Below are 19,591 nucleotides of genomic sequence, written 5' to 3'. Positions count from 1 at the left end.
CAAAAATCCACCCTGCCACAATCACTATAAAGGCTACCGATCAAATCAGATTACATTTTATATGACATGTTTACCATTATTAATGTTTACTTAGGTCAAAATCGATACTAGACCATACCTTGTACTTTTATTAGTAAACAGAATTATTTTTAACGTTATAAAGAAAAAGCTTTTACCTAGAGATTCCCAACGGATATAATTTTGAATTATTGGCACATTTTCTAAATGGCATTCAATTATATCTTCAACTAGATTGAAATATATATTAAAAAAAGTCGCTTTAAAACTGAATAAAATTTCTCCTTTTCCTGAAAATACATAGGTAAATTATTTTCGTGGGAAACAATAAATTCGTTAAGCTGATTAGGACGGGGTGTCGTAGTCAGCTCGAGTTCCCATTCTCGCAATCGAGAGCTAATCCGAATGAACTGCTCAAGCAGATACTGCTTTAAATAATAGCGCCCTCTAATACTCGCAGATATTCATATTTATATTCAAAGTTAATTTAGCTACGAAATTTACTCCATTATTAAAGAAAATGAAGTTTCAGCAAATTGTAATAGAAAAACATAAATGAGTAATTTAAATGCGGAATTTAATCACTGATATTCTTATTTCAGAAAATCCGAAATTTGGCGAGCCCATTAAAAATGTTACCGTTCCTGTTGGAAGAGAGGCAATTTTCACTTGCGTTGTAGAAGATTTGGGAACGTATAAGGTTTGTATTTTACATAATTTATTACCATAAAAGGGTAGGTCATGTGCAAAATTTTAATCAAATTTAATCTTCTTTTATGTAAAATCTTGTGACACTTCATATACTTGTCTGAACTTTAAATTAAAATGAGATATCTTTACAATGCATACATTTTCACACTTTAATTATAAAACCATTTATATTTTCGAATAAATAAGTCACTGTCTTGAAGGCTGCGCCCCACAGTCAACTTGATAGACACAATAAGAATAACATAGATTAGGCCGATATGTAACATCGGTTCTTATACTGTGTGTCCCATAGGTAGAACGCACCATAAGGAAACGGCAGTGTATTTTTCCACGAAGGATCCACGATCCCTTTGAAATTAGTGTTCAACGTACTACTTCAATCTCTTTCTAGCATCAGGCAAGCGCAATAACGTACGTTGAACGCTGCCTTCAAATAAATACCAATGGCCACCTGGATCCTTCGCGAAGAAATGCATTACTTATGTCTTCCTATGGTACGTTCTCCCTGGGACACACGGTATGTAATGAGCGTTGGTAATATACAGGGTTAATAGTAAGTCGCCAAACCCGAAAACGGCAGTTAGAGCTCATTAAAATAAACAACTTTTCTTAGTTCCAATTTTTTATTTGATGCCCGGGTTCGAAGTTATTGCCGTTCTTATGTTTTTCAAAAAATCACCGTGACTCCCTTATTTTATAGACTATTGGAAAAAACAAAAATTTTCAAAGCATTTGTATTTGCAATTATATTTTATTCCTTCAAATGACAAAATGGCAATCGATCATAAATTTCAAAACAATATTTTTTTATATCCTCACTTCAATTTTGAAAGTAAAACATTTATGAAATCCTGAACTGTCGACTACAATACTAATATTGTCCTTTTTTTTTAAATTTATACAAAAAAGACATTTACTTGAGTTACAAATAATTACTAACAAACTAAAAAAAAACCATTTATCTCGAAGAAATTGTCATTGAACATAATGTAACAAGAAGATTTACTTCAACCGTAATGCACATGTATCTTTTCTAGTTTTTATGATACCAATTTGAATACTTTTTCATTTGTGTACGTATTCTGCATAATTTCAGCGTCGAGTTCGCCCTCATCAATCAAACAGCAAATTCATGAAAAAAAGTATCACTTTCAAAACTTCTTTTTGAAGACACTTTTATTATAAAAGTGCTATTTTTGGATTGAGCTAGGCAGCTGTTCTGCAAAAATGTAAGACATTTTAAACTCGTTAATTTACTATCAACACAGCACCACGATGCATCAGTTTTCGGAGATGCAACTAATGACCGTTTGCACGAACAAATTTAAGCAGAGTTTAGTTTAAGCGTAGCTTAAAATCCATGGCAACCATTTTCTTCATAATCGTTGCCATGGATTTTAAGTTACGCTTAAGCTAAGCTCCGGTGAAATTTGTCGCTTAAACGACCATAAGAGGCGTATTAATAATTGATGATCGATAATCCGGGCACACAGAACACTAATTGTGAAAGGAAACAACGCACTCAACCAAGATGTAACGTACTAGACAAGTTACAGAATCGTTGATTGTATTCAAATCTGAATTAACTGGCTGAACGCAAACACACGACCAGGCACACGACCGATGAATTGAAGGCTGTCCGTTTAATTTGGACGACAACTTCAATGAAAACTGATATCCCAAACTGTTACGTAGGTATACATTCTTCAGAAATTTAAATCGAACTTGGCCGGACTCTTGATTACCACGTACTGAATTCTCTTTGCCGATCAACACAATTGTTTACACAACGAAAGCAATAACTTTGCCACCAATCCTTACCGTAGAAATGCGCATATTCAAAATTTTCAGAGGACAGCAACTCGGCCTCGAACTTAGCAAACGGCTTCTTCCAATCACTAACTCCGGTATTTAAACGGACTTTCCTTCTTAAACAAACTTGAAATTTTTATCAATTACCTCAGTTTTTTCCGATTAAAAGGCATCCTTATCTCTAGATAATTACATCAATCTTTTATAAAAATAAACAAAGTACCCAATAAAGCAAATCTGAACTACCACCTAAGTTATTTAACAAAACAAATCTCACACTTTTGTTGACACCATAAGCATATGAAATATAAACGAATCTAAAGTACCAAGTCATCATCCAATGTCCTTCATTTTGTTGTTAATCCTTTGGTTAAAGAGCCCCTGTGTACTGACTTAGGGCACCTATTACACTTTTCCTCCGTTCCTCTATTTCTCCGTCAGCAATCATCTATCGTCATAAATAATGAGATAGATTATCTATCCCCACGTTGAGTATGTGAGAAATGCGGCGGTAGACTGGACCAAAAATGTCTTAGAAATCAATTTATTGTTTCATGTGGAAACTATGTCTCTAAACATGCCAAATTCAACATTCATTTTCTTCTCAGAAACCGCAACATACAAAAGAATGCAATTAACAGTCCTTCTTAGGTGTTCGGGAATTCCCGATAAGGTAGTACAGACGGAATTAAAATTGCATTGGTTTCGAACATTTTCCAGATATTTCATGTGAATTTGTACTCCGACTCGTGTGCTTTATAGATTTCCAAGAGGTTTTAACAACAAACTTGCAGAATTAATATTTTCCAGTGGTTTAAAACGGAATTAACAAATTTAATTTATCCTACGCGGCATATGTTCTAAAACCGATGGTTGTGTTTTATAAGCGTTTTTAGTACCGCTGAGGCTGTTATTAAAACCCAGATGCAATTATTGAGTTTATGATCTCCCAATCTCAATATATCCCTCACATATAAAACTACGTTGCCTGTTCATAAATTCATAATAAAGCGAATTTTACTTACTACGTGAACGAAGGTTTTTTAAGTTTAAGTACATCTTTCCTTAAACTGTATAATCTCTATTTTTAAAAGTGAGCTATTGTATGAATCCTATACAATGTCGGCCAGTTCAAATATTAAAATTGGGAGAATATTTAAATCCCTTAATTAAAACATGCGACTAATGAATAAAATCATCTAACCATAAAGTTAATTATTTCTCTGGACAATGAAAATACTGGATTATTGCCACAAATCCTTTCTATACCACTTCCCTAATGAAATTGTGGATCGTAACAAATTAAGTCATTACGCTTTGTTTATTTATGAATGGCACAATAGAAACATTTTCTATTCGAAGGTAGTTTAATGCAAGTATATGCACACTACACATAAATGTATTTCACTGTAGAACTTTCTTCCTTTATAACTTATAAGGCAACTGTGGTTGTTGTTTTTTTTCAATACCCGTAAGGCTAAAAATCTAAATCTAATCACATATGTTTGTTGGCTATTCGACCCCAGAATGTGATGCAGGAAATGACTCTGAGCGCGTCGACATATTGGGGAATCATGTGAATTTTGCCCGGATTTAAACAACCAACAGCAACAGGTATCCTATAACTTATTATCGATATAGTTCGAGCATTTTGTGGATAATTGAGTAAAGAAGGTGTCAACCGGAGCGCGACCAAGAAAAGATACACATTATTCACAAGAGATTACAATGTTTCTCTGTGTATTGTGGAAGGTACTACAAAAATATGGAACACCGTGTCGCTTTTAAGTGCCTAGGAAAATTTATAGCATAAATTAAATACAAATAATTAACTCTTCAACATTAGCATCTTAATATTTGGTTGACTAAGTGTTTATGAGATTGTAAGACTTTATTTATTAATTATTATATTTGTTCCATTTCATAAAATTAATTTTCAAATTTCAATTTCATCACGTATATTAAAATGACATAAGTTACATTTATAATCATTTGATCCTTTTTTTACCTTACATGGATTTCTGTATTTATTTTACATTTTAATTTGGGTGATTGGTTGGGAATGTAAGGGTAGGTCTACTACTTCAGTAAAAAATAAAAACGATTTTGCAAAATTTCGGTTTTTTTCCGGATATCTCCGAAAATAGTCGGAATCTCGCCGGAAACCAAGCGCGCATCCCCTCACCCTGCCCCGATAAATGGAGGTAAACTTAGGACGTCGTACTGAAGAAGGGGGGGGGGGTCGAATTGCGGTTTTGTGAGTTAGATTCGGCGTTCGAGGGAGCTTTCGATGCGCCCGGGTCGAAACTCGATGCGTGGTGCGGCGGCTCTGTTGGGGGAAAGAGGAAGTGTGGGATTCTTCGAAAATATCTTATGATGGGAATTTGTCTTAGCTTATCAAAAATTAAAACATCGGACTATTTCGCGCATGCGGGTTAAGGTCTTCGTTTCAAGTGCGATTTATATCAAAATCAGATTTTCAAAAATGTGATGCGAAGCTTATATCTATCCCAAAGGAACAAGGTACTAACGCCGACTGTATGTCTTATGAAAATCAAAATACAAAATTATACGGTTATACATTGAAGGCGGTTCCTTGAGAGTAATCAATCGTGAAATATCGAACTCCATTATGTTCACATCCGGAGATGACGATTTGATTCGAAAATTTTAAAAAATATAATTTTGTAAAAGTGATATTCCCAAAAAAACAAAAATACTCCTCAAAAATTCCATAATATCCCATTTTTGGGGATATTTGTGCAATTATACTCACTTTGAAGTATTCTTAACCACTAACCTATACAATGAGATTGACTAAAATAGGTACTGTGCTTTTTTGGGCCAAATCAAATATATTTTCGCTTTTTTCGCCAATTAGAAAATTCCAATGACACTTAAAAACCAGCCCTAACGGCGTTCTCGTAACTATGAAGCAAAAAAATTAGACAAACTGTAAAACAATCACAAACGGTGATTGCTAATAAAACGTTAGAGATACCTATAGTTTTTAACAATAAGGAAAATTTTCACAAAGTTAACATCTACAAACTTTATCATTTTACAATGCCCTATCAATTTAGATGAAAGCAATAATTTGGCATTTTTATCTAATTATGGGCCCATTCAAATTAAATAAAAGACGAACCATCACTCTTTCTGATAAAAATAAAATAATTACACAAAAAGAAATTATGCGTGTTATCACAGTAATATTTATCACTATCACCAATAATTTATAGCACATTTTTATTAACACAGCGCGACCTTCATTACCTATTTATCACTTCGACATCGATGTTTGACTGAGAATACTGAGCCCAAATCAATTTGCTTATATAGAAAACAAGGAGCTGTTCGAAAATTACAGTATACCCGCGAACGTTGGTATATCATACTTCATAGAATAATTCCTTAACACTGGTGACAATTCTTTATCGACGCATACCCTGATCCCTAAATCATAGTAGTTACACAATCACCAGGTTAAGGAGGTACCACCCCATACGATTCCTAAAACGGTGATCAATCAAAAGTAAACGTCTATATTGACCACCAGGGTCACTTACATGGGTGAACTTTTGATCTTGGAGACAATTACTTCATACTTGTGATGTCGTTTGGTTCCCTTGTTTTATATTTGGGGATTTACACTAAACTTTTGTTAATCAATATTTCTTGATGATAACATGATGACTGCTACATCCATTTGAACTTCGAGTCGCCACTAGACAAGTGGTTATTTCTGCCAAGATAAAGTAAAACACAGCTTCCCTTACAATCGCTATAATTTGTCAATATTATTGCGATAACTACCCTCCGAATGAGTAGTGCTCATAGCCTCATACCGATTCTATGCGAGACGTCTCCGTGTAACAGTTTCGTGGAATTACTAGCTGGCAATGCGGATTGCATTGTAAAGATTTGCATCGATAATCTAGGCAAGATTCATTAGCAGTAACACCGTCCAAACTGTACCTAATCGATGAGTTTGAATGATAGCGATCTTCACACAGCGTGCCCTTATAATTAATTATAGCAATGAAAATTGCATTTCTTTTTGATTTTGTTCCCGCTGTTCTTTTAACATTTTTACTGCCAACAAAGCATACGTAATCTGATCATCGTATTTCATTCATTACAAAAGGTGTGATACATTAACGGTATATTTTTAACACGGTTTAAGTTATCTTTCATCTTTAGGTACGAACAAGTACGCCAATTACGTTATTCACGTGTGATGTTGCAATTAATTAAGGGAAAAATAGATTCGGTTTTATGACAGTGTTAAAAACGGGTTAAACGATTCTTTAAACCAACGCGTGTTAATATTACCGCTCATCATTTAATATTGATTGAAATGTGGATGTTAAAAACGAAAGGAAATTTATCATTCACTTTTAGGATTTATGTCTACTGATATTTAATATTCGTTAAGATTTATGATCCTTACGTACGTGTCTGTGTTTTAAAATGTCAAAAATTTCATCAGCACCCCAAATGTCATTCTTATTGCGACATTCGCCCCAAAGCCAACATTTTCCCTCGCAATCTATTCTTTACTATAGCTCATTAAATGGTGATGTTCAACCGAAGCTGATATCTACAATCGCCATAAGACAATAATACCCTACATAAAAATAAATGACTTATGAATCGGTAACGGTTCAAGATTTGCTCTTTATAATGGCTGTATGTGTTTTTGATCATATTGTACATCTCATGTAATCTAAAACGTTTGTTTTGTTTCCTTAGGTAGCATGGTTAAGGGTTGACACGCAAACTATCTTAACGATCCATAATCACTTAATTACGAAAAGTAGTCGTATATCCATAACAAACAGTGAAAATAGAACATGGTATTTACATATACGTGACGTACAGGAACACGATAGAGGGTGGTACATGTGTCAAATAAACACGGATCCCATGAAGAGTCAAGTTGGATATCTTGACGTTGTTGGTTGGAATGTTTACTGAGGAACTTGGAGGAGCATTTTTTACTTGATTGTTTGCAGTGTCGCCGGATATCCTGGACTACGCTACAAGTGCCGATATGGTCGTGGAAGAAGGCTCGAACGTTACACTTAGATGTGAAGCTAAGGGGTATCCTCACCCTCGCATTACGTGGAGAAGGGAAGGTGGGGAGGATTTGCATCTCAGTCATGGACTATTAGGTTTGTAACATACGCTATGGGAATAAGCTTCATTTTATTTTGTAGTTAATTTTTTTCTTAGGTTTAATCGCGTATGGACCAGTTTTAAGCATTCATCATGCCAATAGACAAGATATGGGGCCTTATCTGTGCATTGCATTTAACGGAGTTCCTCCGTCTGTTAGTAAAAGGATAATGTTAATTGTGAACTGTAGGTGAAAGGGTTTGCCTTGCATCTAAAGCAACTGGTTAATTTCAGTTCCGCCAACTATTCAAGTTGACAAGCAGTTACTTGGTACATATGACGGTTTTAGTGTAACAATTGAGTGCCACTCCGAAGCTTATCCTAAATCCATTAACTATTGGACTAAAGACAATGGAGATATAGTACCACAAAGTATGTTTGTCTTACCCTGGTGAGGTTATTATAGTGCATAACATAACATTAGAAATGTATACACCTGTATCCTGACCACAGAGGTTTGATTACATGTGAAGTTCGGCATATAATGTTAGAACGTAATTTACATTTTTATACCTATACATTTACTGCATCCTAGGAATCTGTTACTAAATTATATTTATTTCCAACAGATGAGAAATTCTTTATGGAAAATTTCGAGAGCAGTAGCTACGGAGTACATATGAAACTCACAATTCGTAATACAACTCAGCCAGATTATGGCAGTTACCAGTGCATATCAAAAAATATCGTAGGTGAAGCGGAGGAAACCATTCAAATCTACCGTAATTATACCCGAACGCCAAAGCCCAAATACAAAGACTAATTTTCAGGTAACACGTACAATTTCACAATGAAGGACTCTTCTAAAAGTAGTAAGTATTAGAAATTCTCTGAACCGTTTTCTGTTAATGTACAGAATGTTTATATTTATTTTATCATTTATTGAATAAATACCATTATTTTGTGTTTTAGTTTGGATGTATTTTTTTAGTGCACCTTGAGCTTCCTTTTACCTCACGAGTAAACAACACATTTAAAGATCAATGGTAGTTTGTCGTTAGAAAGTACCGTTTTGGAGTTGCTTCTTCAGAATAATAGAACAATTTACGGTGTTTAGGTCGCAAAGTACTAGATAATTGTGAGTACAGGAACCACAACTTTAGCGTTAGGTGATTCACGTAGCTACTAATAATTTATGTCCGAGTTTATATAAATGCTTTTATTACATACGATTACCAATAGTAAAGGATTTGATCGATCTGTATCTTAAATGCCTGTTAACTGTTAAACAATTGATTCTGGAAGAAGGCTTCAAATATCCGTTAGCTGCTAGAATAATAAATAGGGATTTATATATGGATGATTTGGTAACAAGTGTCAGTGAATTTGAGGAAGCCTATAGTCTTCATGTAGAATCTATTAAATTGTGTGCGGCGGGAAGATTTGAATTAACTAAATGGTCTACAAATTGTACTGACTTGTTAGAAAAAATTCCTATTGATAAGCGGTTATCAAAGCAATGTTCACGTCTTGTCCTTTTTTTCGTGAAGTTGATAGAGGAAAAGTAGTTCAATATTTTAATATAGGTCTAAAAGATGCGCTATCGGTCGCCAGGTATGCGGAAGCTTTCAGTATTACGAGTACTCTTTTTTAAATCCCTGTTGAAGGGGGGAAAAATCTGGCAATTGCGGGAATTTGCGTCTGTGGTAGTGGCACCACTGGAAAATTCCTATGCGTATGCGTCGATTGATTAAACTGTCAAGTTGGAGCATGTTAATTAACAATTTAAATTTGTTTTGCTTAAAAAATGAAAATTGCAATAAAGATAGTGTCACAACAAAAATATAACGTTGAAATTGGCCAAGGGACCTTCCACAGCTGAGATAATTACTAAACAAGGTGGAAAGTATTCGATTTTATTCGCGCTGAAATATAATCGCCAAGCAAAGAATTGTGACACAAAGGCAATGCTTCAAACGCGAGCATTCTACGATCATTTCTTCCAGAGTTATAATTAAGAAACCTTTGCAGTCGACCGCCCGTCCGAACAAGCTGAAGTGAATATATAAGCGCTACTTTTTTCTGTAAAAACTGGTCACAAACTCGGAGATTTCTTTCGATGAGAATATAAAAATATATACAATTTTACATAAGTTTTGCGACACCTATATGGCCCAGTTACGAATTTAATTGGTCTAGTAATAGTTCAAAAGTGGTTTTTTAAAGACACAATCCCGGATTATTTATTAGTCAACTTTTGGTCACTAGAAGGTAATTTTCGATTGGAAAGTTAAGTACTCGCATTCTCTTTTTGCTCGTAAATGCACGTCACTTGAAATTCTTTAAATCACGATAAAAAAATGTTCCTTTCGAATTGTTTAGAGAAACACCGGAACTATTACTTTTTAGGCCGCAAGTACGACGATAACTCCAAAATCAACTTTGTAAGCCTACCCAGTTAATACTTTGACTGTCAGACGACGAATGCCCCGAAGATCTCAAAAAGAAATTTCTACTCAATTTTTAGCTAATTAAAACACGCTAAAAAATGGCGGATTGTTAATGAAGGCGGCCATCAATCAATTTCCATTGGTTAAAGTTTTTTTGCGCTACCAATCCCAACTAGTTCGAGGTTCGTTAATTATTTCACAAAACTTTGATCTAAGCAATGCTTTTTATTCGATTCAAGAGTTCATACACTTTTATACTTCTAGGCTATAGTTGATGTAATACACACTTTTTTGTCCAATTGTTATACATATTATTGTTTGTTAATTTTGACTTATCGATGATTGTAATGACGATCGAACGATTAAATTATTATTATTATTATTATTATTATTATTAATGTGTTAAACCCTTGTTAAAACGGATGTCACTTGATACAAAAAGCAGATTTCGTGGCGTGGACCAGTTTAATTAAACAAAAAACGCATTGAAAAAACACCAAAAACACTTGCTCGTTCGACCAACACGATCGATGTATACCTGGAAAACATTCCAGCACCTTGACATTTGTATACAGATTTAAAATTCTATTTTACGTATTCCTGCTGAAAAAATTACAAACAAATCTAACGATCTCGTTACAGGTGATATAAATACAGGTGTTCTTTCCTCCTCTTCACTTTCCGTTTTCGCTGCAGCAGCAATTACGAGGAATATCAATTGACTCATATTTCAGTTTGAAATATGGCACACAAACAAGAAAAAATAAAATGAGAGTATATATTATGCTTTCATATTATAAAAAACAAAGTACCTACTTATTTATTTGTAGTTTATTAGTAATTTTAATTACAAAACAATAAAAAATCGTTTAGAAAGCACCTAGTATTGCTGTAACCACGCTAATGAAACTTATTTTTTAAAGTACATAATAAGCACGAGATCACTCAAAGATCGGAATTTCATACCTAAATTAATTAAAATGTTAAAAATAAAATATTTCATTAAAATGCGAAGCAAAACATATAAAATCAAATTTGTGTCTCACTGTCTGTTTATCTCTCATACATTACTACACCTCCGAACCGATTTGATCGTAATCATTACTCATTAGTATACCCACTAGATGGAAAAACAGAAAATATCGTATATCCACAAGTACTCGAATAAGTAAATAGAATTAGAACGACGCTTTGAAATGTTTTTCCGATGAAAATAAACAAGTTTCAATAAAAATGACACAATGTAAATTGAATTTTCTTTCTTCTGGGATCGTAGCAACGGGGCGAATAAGCTAGTGGGAAATAGGGTGACTTAGGAACACAGATCGCTGGTAGTCGAAAATCTTATATTTATTAAAAATAAATTTCTGTTTACTGTATAATAAATTTCCGTCAATATTTCGTTATAATTCAAATTGTCTCTGACTCCCATTAGCTATGTTTTAGTATTTTTTATAAGTACGAAGATACTTAAAACTCAATCTCGTGAATACCTCTACTCTGTATTTTCGAAAATTCTAATAAACTGTCGCGGTTTAAGTAAACAATGTCGAGCAAAAAATTCAATCGATCTTGATATTTTCTTTTAAATTAACTCATGTTTCGTTGCCCCCTGGAAAAAACTTTCGATCAAAAGTATAATATACAATCGCTCCACCTAAAGCTTTTTTCCGTTATAACAAAGTTTTCGTGTAAAAATCAAATTATCCGATCAAAAATTAAGCTCTATTTGTTTTGGTATTTTCTTCGAAGACCTAGATACAAAATTTGGTATTGATCGAATATTTTTTTGCAATTCCATTGAAAAGTCAGCCATGTTAGGATAGGAATTTTGGGAACATTTTGCAAAACCAAATAGAGTACAGTATCCCACAAATCCTAGATTTCACTCTTGAGTATTATGGAAGCTGTGCAAAAATGATGGTTTGGAAAATATATGAGAGTGTAGTTCCCAAACGGGGCGTGCCTTGTGACGTTTTTTTTTGCGAAATTCTGCAAATGATTTTCAAAACTGTGAAGATGGAAGTTACATGCAAACAATTCCTTTTGTCTTTAACCAACATTTTGTCCAATTGAGATAATTGAAATCACGCACAAAGTTCAAGAAAACCGTATACTGATAATGCTGTGGCCCCACGTTGGCCGCCAAATAAATAATACTGAATGCAATGGCGTGCGGTCAAACTATACCACCCCCAATAAAGCACCTTAGCAGTTCAAATAAATCAATAAAATGATACTTGGAATTTTTATGTTCTCTCCTCGTATATCTCCGGCGTTTGCTATCAAAAAATCCTAATATTCGCCCGTTTGACGAGACACTGTTACAGATTCTTTATTCAATGGTTTTACATTTAGTGGTTTAGAATCTATACGTCTTGTGTATATAAAATTTCGGAAACGTGACAAGGGTCGGTATTTCAGGTGTTAGTTAAACTTATCTGATATGCTATGTGAATACATGTGTGTCCAAGGAAATTAACTGTGAGATAGATTTAAGGGTAACATGAAATACCTGCGGTTGTAATCATTATTTTCAGTTACTAACGTATCGTATTAAAAATGGTTTTAATGGTTTCATATACAGGCTGATTCAAATTCGAGGGTCACAGCTGGGTAGTTTAAATTTGGGAAAGTTGCTTATTTTGATGCCTAACAAAATGCCGTTTTGAAACTGAGCATCAAAGCTACAGTGGAACCATGAAACGACATACCTATAAAACGACGCCAACAAGTGATAATGTCGCGACTACGAACCGGTCATACGGCGATGACGCACAATTATTTATTAAATCATAGCGCACCACCCTTCTGCGACAGGTGCACGGTCCCTTCAACCGTAAAACACGTTTTAACAGAGTGCTAAACATCGCGAACCGACAAAAACATAACATAAACAATTACTTAAATAAACTATTAAAAGGTTCAAAAAACGTTATTCAAACTATGAACTACTTAAAACACATTAAGGTTACCTCACAGATCTAAGGATACCTACATGTACCAAGATGTGCCTAAATTTCCGCTGCTAATAACTGAAAGGTGGATGCAGGTTTAAATAAATAATAAAAAAAAAACATTCCGACTACTTAAGGAGATATCTTGAAAAAACGAAATTTTGCAAAATCATTTTTATGTTTTACCCAAGTTAAAAAGAAATAAATGACACCTTATTATGGTCAATTTTTTCCCTTTTCAAGATGCTAGTTTAAAATTTTAACTCTGACGTTTCGTCCAAGACAAAGTTTGCCAGGCAAAAAAGAAAAGAACAATATTTAAAAAATAGTGATGTTTACATTTTTGAAATCAGAACAAAATGCTCTATCAAATGACACAAAAAGTAAAAATGACTTCCATAAGAAAAAACAAAACAAAACCGGAGACGAAACGTCAGTGTTAAAATTTTAAACTAGCATCTTGTAGAGGGAAAAAAGTGGCCATAATAATGTGTCATTTATTTTAAAATATCTTTTTAAATAACTTCGGTAAAAAATAAACCGATTTTGCAAAATTTCGTTTTTTTCAGGATATCTCCGAAAATAGTCGGAACTTTTTCAGTTTCAAAACGGCATTTTGTTGAACATCAAAATATGCAACTTTGCCAAATTTAAATTACCTACCTATCTCTTACAGTTTCCGAGATCCCTATAGTGGCTCTCGAATTTGATTAAACCTGTATCTGTATATTGCTCTTAGTTGATTATTTCAACCACAATTAAATTACGCCACCCTCATGATGTTGTGCTTTTGAATTGTTTGCACATACTGAGACTGACGTCAAAAAGTTACTACAAATTCACTGATCGATACATGTAGTAACTCCAAAATTAGGATAACCTTCACCGAGATATTGGTTGCGAATTCGATACCGTTAGATTGTTTTTTTTATTGTTTGGTTTGCATTTACATAGCAGAAAGAGAGTTGGAGCATATTTACGCAACGAGAAGTACTTTCATGGTAATATTAATTAATCAAATGGCTTCAATTGTAATATCTCAGAAACTCGACCCTGGACTAACACTAATTAATGCCGTATTAATAACTGTGGCCACAATGGTTAAAACTGAAAATTATACAATACGTCGGCGGTCATTCAAAAAGGCTTTAAATATTCAAATACGTCATTGAAATGAACACGCTTCAACATGCATGGTACACATTAGTTGAAAATTCATTTACAGGTTTTGCATGCGTTAAGGCTTTATTTCGTCAATGAATTTTAATTTAATTCACATATGAAAAAGCTAATTTGTATGTTTAAAGGTATATACCACGCGGACCTCTCCCACAAAGGTAAGTTTTGTAAAACAAGCTGTTTATGGTCGTTTAATATTCAATATCACTTGCATGATTTACAATCTCCTAGACTCGCTATTCCTTGGGGATGGATATTACAACTCTGCGGAGTGCGACTACGTAAACCAGCTGCTCGTAGCGTCAACATTTCTCCTTCTTACATGGCCCCGATCTACGCGTACATCCATCAAATTGTAAAATATATGTTACCATAACGAATTTTGAATATTTCATGATTTTGAGTGCATTAGTACACATAAATAAATGTTGTTGAGGGTGTATATTGACAATTGACTGATTGTGTTTGTGCTATCTCTAACTGTCGACTTATATCTAGGTAGATACTTCGCTATTTTTATACGCTTCAATAATTTTGTAGAAAAATTGTATTATAGCATAAATAAAGCATTTGAAATGTGTGAATTCATTATTTACTTAATGTACATTTTACACTAGCTATGAAACCGGCTGGTTATGAAACGGATCTTTTATTCATACATGTTTATTTTGTCAAACTAGTAAAAAAATGCATTAGGAACTTTAAAGTCACAGCTAAATGCACTGAAAAAGTAATATTGATAGTCCTATTAGGCATCAAGCACGTTAACTGTACATTTAAAACTGCTGCCCGCTTCCTTCCTCAGTTAAAACTAGTTTTTCTAGAGGGGAAAATTTACTACATGTGACTTTATGGACCCACCCCTCACGTGTGGTGGTATTTTATACGTTTTATTTGTATGCTAGAGTACACGTACGTGTATGAGTCATTTTAACTTGAAATGCAATTTTCCGTACCGTATGTAGTGCTTGTTCCACAGAAAAATTCATTGCTCACCGGAATAGTCAAAGCATCCAAAGAACTACGTTGTACAATACCATACTTTCATAACAGTTAAAGTTGCCCTTAATTAATCTTATCCTCACCTCCTGTTCTCAACCAATCTCTCACTCTGCCAAGTGGGGTGAACTTCTGTCTCAAAATAGTTCTTGTCATAAGAAGATTAAACGCACAAGAATCCCAAAGTGTACCTACCATTGGTAGGTAATCTTAAAAGCATAATTTTCTTGTTCCTGTTATTGCAATATATTGTGAATCTACTACCAACTATTCAACTTTCATCCAAAACACCGGCAGGCGGAGGGACGGGTTGATGAGGATATTCTGTCGCAAAAGTGCCATTCTTGTATTGTAACTTTTGCTAATATTTCATATTAATGGCGTTCTGCAGCAAAAAGTAGTTTGAAGAACGGAGAGCTGGACACGTTTGAATAGACAATCCGTTGAATAGCCTTCCCGTATTGGTTGACTAAAGCATACTTTTTGGAGATTTTTTCCAATGTTTTTTTTAGTTTTAATGCCATCCATTTTCCGTATGCTTTTAGGTTAGCTTTGAAATGTAATTTCACTCTTATGGAGATTCTAGGGGTTTTGTTGGTTGCGATTTAGTCTAGCAAGGTGTAATTCCTCAAATTTTTTTCTAATTTGCAAGCTGGGACAAAATTTTCCGTACCGCGTCGTGTAATTTCAAATATAAATACTTATCGCTCCAGTGTCTTTCTTCTTGCATGTCCTCTTGGTATCCGTTACCTTTTACCTTTACCTTACTTTTCTTCAACATTTTGTGAAATTGCGAGATCATCATCTTTTGGTTTTCATTGATTTTTGTTGGTTGCTAAAGAAATACACAATGAATGGCCAGTTGACTATTATTAATAGTCAACCGGGTGGTGACTTGAAGAACGTATCAGGAATTTCAATAGTAATTTTTTCATTTCTGATTATTGACTAATTATTTTAGAGATAAAGTCTACTTAGATTTTTTGTAGAGAAAAAAATTTCGAATCCATGCATACTATAGCTTTTAATTTTTTGATCTTTGAAACCAAAAAATTGGATAACTAAAACCTGGCGCTTTTAAGAAAATGATTGGTGCCGTTGCAGTTTGAGATCAAACAAAGCTAACTAATGGCAAATGCAGGCGATTTTGTTTGATTTCATACTTCCATGGCATTACCGACTTTATAAACAGGACAGTTTTTAATTTTTTTAATTTTTACTGTTTCTGTATTTATAAAATAGGAAACAATACGTACGTCTCTACAAAAAACCTAATACTTTATTTCTAAAATAATTAGGGGAGCCAATAATCGGAAATTAAAAAAATACTATTGAAATTCCGATGGTGGTTCGTCAAGTCACCACCCGTATATTGAAATCAATTAAAAATATGCACTTTCATTCGAGGTACATGAACCTGTTTACGATCTAAATCAAAATGGCCATTTGCTTCTCAACCATAAATAATTAAATTCTTAAATTGGATAGATACACAGATCGAACAGTTTTTGTAATTTAATTGAATATAGATTCACAGGAGAGTTAAACATTCAAGAATCACGTTTTGTACATACATAGATAAACAGAATAGTAAACTGTCAAGACGCTTAGATAAGCATCTCTATTTTTATTTCTTATTCTGAGGTGATATCCCACTCAATAACCCAAAAACTTCCCAATTCTTTAATACCTCACTTCCCAAGCGTCAAAAAAATCCTTAAGTTTTTATTACTTTATAAGATGCCATCAAAATTTCGATTAGTCTCGTTAGCTCCATAAATGTGACAAAGTATTTTATTTTTTATTGTGGGGTTTAACACAATATTTCTATAAACATTATACAATGTGGAAGAATCGTTGAGTCTGATGAAAACGGTGGTCGAAATTTCAGCTTTACACAAGAAATTGTGACGTGCTTATACTTTCCTTGTTCATTGCCTCTTTGTCAGGTATTTTCTGTCTCTGTTGGACGTGCAACGACACTTCTACATATGTTGGTTTTAGTCGGGAGATTAAACGTTACATTCTGCATATTTTTTACTACACAGTGTTCAAAACCTTGCCAGAAAAATTTCTATCATGAGTGGTCACCTCAAACTAAACCAAAAAAAAGGCTATTAATGTTCAGGTTGGACCTAATTTTTTTTAGTTTTCGCAACTGAAAATAAAAACCAGGTCTGTCGGTCTGTCGATTCATCGTTTGGTCTGTCTGTACTCTCGTTTCCAGCTAAACGGCTGAACCGATTGTAACCAATTTTGCTACACATATTCTTAGATATAAAGGAAAAGTTGAAAACCTTTTGGCCAGAATTGTGCATACGCAGGTATGCGGGTGGTATCTGTGCTAGCGACAGCAAATTGTTTGTTAAATGAGAAATTTTTGTTATACTACTTTCGAATTTGGTGTTTAAGAGCTTTTCGAGAGGATTAAGTTGATTGATTCCAGCATTTGCATTGTCCATGTTATAGAGATGACAAGAGGTGACAGGGGATATCGCCCCGTATTTGCTTGTGCAATTAGGTCGCCCTGCATATTGTCGAAACAGTTTTACCGTACACGAACTCATTGAATTTAGTAAAGACTTCTTATCTCTTTTTAACAGTTTAACAATCACAATAATTATTTACCGAAAAAACTATGTATGTTAACAGTTAAGTTATAATTTTCGTATTAAGTATAGGTACGATCAATTTGTCGATAATATCTAAACGGCATTGTTCCAGATAGATGTAATTGGTTAAATTGCACACTGATAACCACAGTCAGTAGCCGAGGCTATTTAACCACCACTGAATCTTGCAACTAAATGCAGCACGATAATAATTGATTGTACTAGTACAATACAAAGACGAAGCTTATATATGTGTGTAAATGATTCTGTCCTTTGAATGTCCACGTAAACAAATAATAGTTATTTATTATACAAGACGATAAAGGGATACATAAATTTTAAACATTGAGTGAATTAACTTTCACGAGATGGTTAGTTTCCCTTTATCGTCGTGTATAATACAAAACTTTATTTTACAACTAAAACTTCTGACAATGTTGAATTTAATTTAGAGACGTCAAAAATAGCAAGCTTAGATTCTGCCGTCGCAATCTTTTCCATAGAAACAGAATTGTGATACATTGAACTATATACTCGTAACTGGAAAGGAAACAAGCATATTATTAGTAGTCCAGGCTATATAATATTCTTTGACAAAAAAATTAGTTACCGGTTCTAACCGGGTTTTTCATTCAGGCGAAATTATTAGAAACTATGGAAAAATAGTTAAAACAGCTGAATTTTTGCGCGGGTGAAATACCGGGGGTTGAAAGGGGTGGAAAATGGCATTCTGCAGTTTGTGGCACAACTATTAATTTTAGCCGAAAAAGTTCAATTTAAAAGTTATAGAGAATAAAAAAATGAACGACTTTTGTATCTGCACTATTTTCACATATAACCTCCAATTTTCCTAGAGAAACAGTAAAAACTGGGTTTTTTTCGTTTTTTATTCTTATTTTTGTGAAAACAAGTTGTAGGGGTTTGAAATTTGGAGAAAAGATAGCTTGTTTTATGATAAAAAGGAGACCATTTTTTTGGGCCCGGAAAGTTGAACCGTTTCCGAGATCTCACGATTTCTGAAAACACTTTTTTTCAAGGGGATGATAAATCTATTTTTTTTCATCGTACAGAGGTGCGCCGGATAGCAACATTTTTGGGAAGACATATTTTAATAAACAAAAATAAAAAATATTATTCCTATAGAAAAACTTTGAGAAAATCGCCAAAAACTGGAAAAACAGTTTTAAGGAACACATTAACATGATAAATCAACGTGTTGGATGCTAATAAAGATTTTTTGAAATATCTTCTCTCTCCTCCTTAATGTTGCTAACATATTCTCTTTTATTTTCTTATGCTCAACTATTTACTATTTCTTTTTTCTGCATTTTTACGGCAATAAAAGCAATTCGAAGTAAAATCGAATTCTTTTGCTTCTTGAACAATTTGTTTTTGTTCACTAACTCTGCCTGTTTTAAAGCTGATACAATAGCGCTGGGCTTGTTGAAAAACTTGCAAAATCTGCAATAAGAGCGTTAGTTTTACCGGCCAAAGCAATAAATGATTTGATATAAAACCTGGAATAAACTTCATGAAAATTTTATTCATAATTCCGGTAAATTAACGACCAACCAGGTCCAACGCAATCGCATCAGCTGTAAAACGGGCAGAGTTAGTGAACAAAAACAAATTGTTCAGGAAGCCAAAGAATTCGACTTCGAATCGCTGTTATGGTAAAAATGGGGGAAAAAGAAATGATAAAGTTGTTTTAATTAAGGCAGTTGGACACTAG

General features: G+C 33.8%; 1 protein-coding gene across 1 annotated transcript; it reads left to right on the top strand.

The window, feature by feature from the left end:
- The first annotated feature begins 586 nt into the window (after nucleotides 1-586).
- LOC116166416 (lachesin-like) lies at nucleotides 587-14,768 on the top strand. Its single transcript, XM_031481368.1, has 9 exons — nucleotides 587-718; nucleotides 7,297-7,504; nucleotides 7,560-7,718; nucleotides 7,780-7,908; nucleotides 7,957-8,094; nucleotides 8,292-8,444; nucleotides 8,493-8,534; nucleotides 14,377-14,406; nucleotides 14,480-14,768. The coding sequence occupies exons 1-9, from the start codon at nucleotides 587-589 to the stop codon at nucleotides 14,605-14,607; spliced, it is 1,119 nt and encodes a 372-aa protein (XP_031337228.1). The 3' UTR covers nucleotides 14,608-14,768.
- Nucleotides 14,769-19,591: the final 4,823 nt, after the last annotated feature.

This window comes from Photinus pyralis, unplaced genomic scaffold (genome assembly GCF_008802855.1).
Source record: "Photinus pyralis isolate 1611_PpyrPB1 unplaced genomic scaffold, Ppyr1.3 Ppyr1.4_LG3b, whole genome shotgun sequence".
Classification (NCBI taxonomy): domain Eukaryota; kingdom Metazoa; phylum Arthropoda; class Insecta; order Coleoptera; family Lampyridae; genus Photinus; species Photinus pyralis.
Note: the sequence above shows the minus strand (reverse complement) of the source record. Positions and strands in the feature narration are given on the sequence as shown.

Coding starts and splice junctions, on each gene's coding strand:
- LOC116166416 (XM_031481368.1), top strand. CDS start 587: ATGCGGAATTTAATCACTGATATTCTTATTTCAGAAAATCCGAAATTT. Junction 719..7,296: donor AAGATTTGGGAACGTATAAG/GTTTGTATTTTA, acceptor TTGTTTCCTTAG/GTAGCATGGTTAAGGGTTGA. Junction 8,095..8,291: donor TGGAGATATAGTACCACAAA/GTATGTTTGTCT, acceptor TATTTCCAACAG/ATGAGAAATTCTTTATGGAA.